Source organism: Penaeus japonicus, unplaced genomic scaffold, assembly GCF_977035675.1.
Source record: "Penaeus japonicus unplaced genomic scaffold, GWHDUDI00000001_assembly GWHDUDI00000027, whole genome shotgun sequence".
NCBI classification, from domain to species: Eukaryota; Metazoa; Arthropoda; class Malacostraca; order Decapoda; family Penaeidae; genus Penaeus; species Penaeus japonicus.
In genome coordinates this window covers 16,058,175-16,063,174 of record NW_028234429.1, presented here as the reverse complement: position 1 = coordinate 16,063,174, position 5,000 = coordinate 16,058,175, and the positions used below count along the sequence as shown (strand labels likewise).

General features: G+C 40.5%; 1 protein-coding gene across 2 annotated transcripts in view; it reads right to left on the bottom strand.

The window, feature by feature from the left end:
* Positions 1-5,000, bottom strand: part of LOC122246632 (uncharacterized) — a 21,896-nt gene that overhangs the window by 731 nt on the left and 16,165 nt on the right. For both annotated transcript variants that reach the window (XM_086552665.1, XM_043005307.2), the window contains exons 5-12: positions 4,430-4,533; positions 3,320-3,450; positions 2,615-2,659; positions 1,965-2,370; positions 1,502-1,634; positions 802-937; positions 463-575; positions 146-232 (exon numbers count right to left, since the gene is read on the bottom strand). In XM_086552665.1, the coding sequence (XP_086408791.1) occupies positions 146-232; positions 463-575; positions 802-937; positions 1,502-1,634; positions 1,965-2,370; positions 2,615-2,659; positions 3,320-3,450; positions 4,430-4,533 (1,155 nt within the window). The remainder of the gene's footprint in view (positions 1-145; positions 233-462; positions 576-801; positions 938-1,501; positions 1,635-1,964; positions 2,371-2,614; positions 2,660-3,319; positions 3,451-4,429; positions 4,534-5,000) is intronic.

The window sequence follows — 5,000 nt, the reverse complement described above, 5'->3', positions numbered from 1 at the left end:
AAAGTTCTCAACGAAGTCGCCTATGGTAATCAATCATAAGGATGCAACAGCCACGGACATATTCCATGAAATAGTGAAGCGTATTAAAAACTAGCTGACGAAGAAACGGGTAAGACTGAAGCAAAGAGAACAGCCAGAAACTGACCTGGTACCACAGTGTTCCAAGTTGCATTATAATGGGTCCTCCGGAATCCCCGAGACAGGAATCCACGCCCGGAGAGGCTGTGCACACCTAAAAAGAAGGAAATGTTAAAAAAAAAAAAAAAAAAAAAAGTCACCAACTTCACTAAAAAGGAGGAAATCATGTTTTAATTAAACAAGAGTCTCCAACTTGAACGAAATCATATCAATTATTCACACGATTTTGGAACACAGCACTTTTTTCTTCAACAAGTTCTATACAAGGAGAAACTAGATTTTTTTTTCCACTCTCTCCACACGAGAGAATTGGGACACACATACGTGTTTCTTTGTAATCATATAATCGGTCTGGAGTTTGGTGTAATTTCTCGCGCATTCCCTCAGGTTCGTCACCCTCAGCGTACCCTTCTGTAACCTCCGCGGATCCTTTCCATCTAGAAAAGTAAACGTTTATACAATATACAATACTCTGTAACGTATGCCATCCTAAGTGTAAACAAGAGTACAATACTGTAACGTATGCCATCCTAAGTATAAGCAAGAGTACAATACTGTAACTTATGCCATCCTAAGTGTAAACAAGATTACAATACTGTAACGTATTCCATCCTAAGTGTAAACAAGAGTACACGAGTATACGAGAGACGCAAAGGCACTAACTGAAGCTCAAGCTCCCCCAACCAAGGACGATGGTGTTGAAGTCCTCAAAGTCGTGTTTGGGAGGCAGGCATATGGGAGCGACTCCGCGCCCAAACACCAGGGCCTTTCGTAGCATCAGAAGAGCGATGTCTGCTCTCTGTAGGGGGGACGGAAAGCATTCATGAAAATTGATTTTTTTTGTACCTATTAGGATGGGAAAAGAGCATTATGAAAACAGTTTTGACATAACAGGATTGTAAAAAAATACATGATCTTTGAAATATATATAAGTATTAAAATTTATATAAGTATATTATGTATAAGTATTAAAAAAGGGAAAAAGAAAAGTATGAAAATTATTTTGAAAAATACATACATGAAAATAGTGTCTAAACAAAACAAGATGAGGAAAAATATGAAAATAATTTTGCAAATAATAGGATGGAAAAAAATGTATGGAAACTATGTTGTACACAATATGATGGGAAAAGAGCATGTACGGAAATATCTTTACACGTAACAGAATGAGAGAAAAAAAATAGGTTACACATAATATGATGGAAAAAAAAGACAAGTGTGATAACAGTTTTGTACATAATAGGATGAAAAAAAAAACATATATGAAAATAGTTTACCACATAACAAGTTATAACATATATGAATATTCCAAAGCAATCATACTGGTACCGCACAAAACGACTTTAAACCCAGCACACCTAACCTGTGTTTTTGACTGATAATTGGGATGAACAATGATCTTCTGAACTCGGATGGACTGCACGACCGTTTCGTCTTTGGACCGAATGTCGTACTCGTTAGCCTTCACCACCACCTTGTCGCCTTTCTCGATATCCCTGGAAGCAAAAATCCTGTTTTGATTTCTTTCTGTTCCTTCATTCTAATGCGATCTGTATATCAGGCAAAATATATGACTCTTGTGTTTCCTCTACAAAACTAGTATCTGCATCTAGTATCCGCATCTAGTATCTGCATCTAGTATCTGCATCTAGTATCTGCATCTAGTATCTGCATCTAGTATCTGCATCTAGTATCTGCATCTAGTATCCGCATCTAGTATCTGCATCTAGTATCCGCATCTAGTATCTGCATCTAGAATCTACAAACCGTGATCTGATAACCCTCATAGTCCCCCCTGGAAATTTACAGAACCTGAAGAGACTCACACATCGAAGACGCAGTGAGCGGCCGTCAGAACGAAGCGCGGGGTGATGATCGTCCCGCCGCAGAAAAGCAGCGAGCCCTTGATGAGCAAATGCAGAAAGACGATCCACGGCCACTCGTGCTTCGCTGCGGTGCTTCCTCCCTGAACTCTTAAGTCCGAGGACGGCTGAGGAGCTAAGGGGTCTCTCGCGTTAGTCTCGAAGGAGGCGCTGGTTGTGATCTCCGTGTCCGCTTCTGTGAACGACTCGGTGGTTTCTTCTGTTACATCTTCTGTGGTTTCTTCTGTGGTTTCTTCTGTGGTTTCTTCTGTGGTGTCTTCTGTGGTCTTCTGAACAAGGTCGACCGCGGTTAGTGTATTGATATAGAGTGAGGGTACACTGTCGGCATTAGCTTCGGTCTTGCCACAAACTGGAGATAAATAATAACGCGAATGTGAAGGAAATGTTAATGTTATCGTTTTTTAAATATGATACTGATGATAGTAAGGCATTAGCACATCACACACGGACACTTAAAACTACATCTTACAAAATAGCATATCATCACCGGCTACACTTTGTAGAAAGACCCAATAATAGATAAAAACAAATACGAAAACAGTAGATGAAACGCAGTTGAAGCAGTTGAATTAGAGAAAAAAACAAGGACTTACTCAGTGGACATCCTTGGGATCCTTGTGCCCGGTGACCTGCTCCTCCTGTATGATGATTAAAAAAAAAAAATAATAATAATAAAATAAATAAAAAATCATGGTCATTTACATTACATTATATGAAGGAGAAGTTTTTGAAGTTATCATGTCAACAGGATTTTTGTGAAATTGAGACTCCTACTTACAATAGGTAGACCTTTTCTAGGGAGAGATCATTCTAAGATATTTATACAATTTTACAGGGAAGTTGGTAAGTAGAAGAAAAAAATACATTATAAAGTAAAACAGGAAATAATATCAATGCTTTTACAAACTTTCTTGGTTTTCTCCTCCCCCCCTTCAACACACACAATAACCCAACCCCTCCACCCACCCCACCAACCCCCACAAAAGACACACTCCCCCCACCCACCACTCCACCCCACCCCCACCCCACCAACCCCCACAAAAGACACACTCCCCCCCACCCACCCCACCAACCCCCACAAAAGACACACTCCCCCCACCCATCCCCTACTCCACCCCACCCCCACCCCACCAACCCCCACAAAAGACACACTCCCCCCACCCATCCCCTACTCCACCCCACCCCCACCCACCAGCCCCCACAATAGACACACTCCCCCCACCCATCCCCCACCCCACCCCACCCCACCCACCCCCCTACCCACCCCACCCACACACCCAACCTCCCCGACGTCGCACCTTTTCCCACGACGTTGCATTTGACCAGCGAAGACTCCGGCTTGGATTCGCCTCTTCCGGGGACCCTTCTGTGCGTCAGGAGGAGCTCTGTCAGCGTCTTCTCCTCCAGCTCCACCGTCCCGCCACAGATCCTTGAAGGAGAGAGAAAATGGAGAGTGAGCTTGGATGGAAATGGATACTTTCATGAAGCTAAATGTACCGTTGGTTCGTCGATATAACGACTCCTTCGTTTTTTTTTTTTTTTTTTTTTTTTTTTTGATGAATGTTATATATATTTTACTTTGTGGTAGTATGTATTCTTTTGCATATATATATATATATATATATATATATATATATATATATATATATATATATATATATATATATATATATATACATGCATCACAATGAACTAGTATTTTGATAATGTTTCTGCGATTTGATAATGTTTTAGCATATTTGGTTTCTCTGACAGAGATTTTCGTAACGGTGGGTAGGTCATTACTTTATCAATTACTGTTTTATAAGTCGTGACATATATAAAAAAAATTCACTCTCCATCTGGAAATAAGATTTTTTTTCGGATTACTTTTCGGATATTGGATTATAAGAGAAAAACCTTTTCATTTCGCCATTAAATTTGATTCCATATATAAGTTTGAGCAGAGATAAGACCTAATCTTTTTAGTCAAGGATAGAAAAGCGAATCAGAAAAAAAGAAGCGAGAAGAAAGTGAGACAGAAACCCAGATATAGTGAGGTTAAAGAACAACCTTTTTTTATATAATTTCAGTCAAGATTTATAGATTTCAGTTATCTCAGTTACGTAAATACCTGCTTTTCATCTCTACTTTTAGTCAAAGACAAATGACTTCGGGGAACCAGTTCAGATCATGGTTTTCTTCTTAACCACTCGAACAAGGAAAACCATACACAAACAACAACATATACAATGATGAACAAATGAAGTTTAGACCAATATCAAATAAGAACAATTTCCACTCCTATGTAAAAGAATTCACGAACTCTCAAGAAAGGCTACTTATACATACTTATACATACTTATAGATACTTATAGATACTTATAGATCACATATAAAACTCTCAAAAACCTACAAGGATCTCCTACCTACGCATGGTCGAGTTACCGAAGGAGAGATGCAACTGGGCGCCGTCACAGCTCCCGACCTGTATCCTTTTGCAGGACAGTCTGAAGGCCGCTTTCCCGGCTGCCTGACAAGAAAAACTCCTTCAGAAAGCATCCTTGTGAAATTCATGTCAGAATTGAGTCAAATTATTTTCAGACACTTTTTTGTGACAATTTGGTGTTACTAATCACATTGTATTAGGGTTGCATTGCATTGTAGCTGAGGGGTGGGCGATGTTGCAGAGGAAGGGAAAGGAAGAAACGGGGAGGGAGGAAGGAAGAGAGGGAGAGAGAGAGGGGGAGACAGAGACAGAGACGAAAAGAGAGAGGGAGAGAGAGAGAGAAAGAGAGAGAGAGAGAGAGAGAGAGAGAGAGAGAGAGAGAGAGAGAGAGAGAGAGAGAGAGAGAGAGAGAGAGAGAGAGAGAGAGAGTGAGTGAGAGAGTGAGAGAGAGAGAGAGAGCGAGAACGAGAGCAAGAGCCATAGAGAGAGACAGAGAGACAGAGAGACAGACAGATAGACAGATAGACAGAGAGACAGAGGAGTGGGGGATC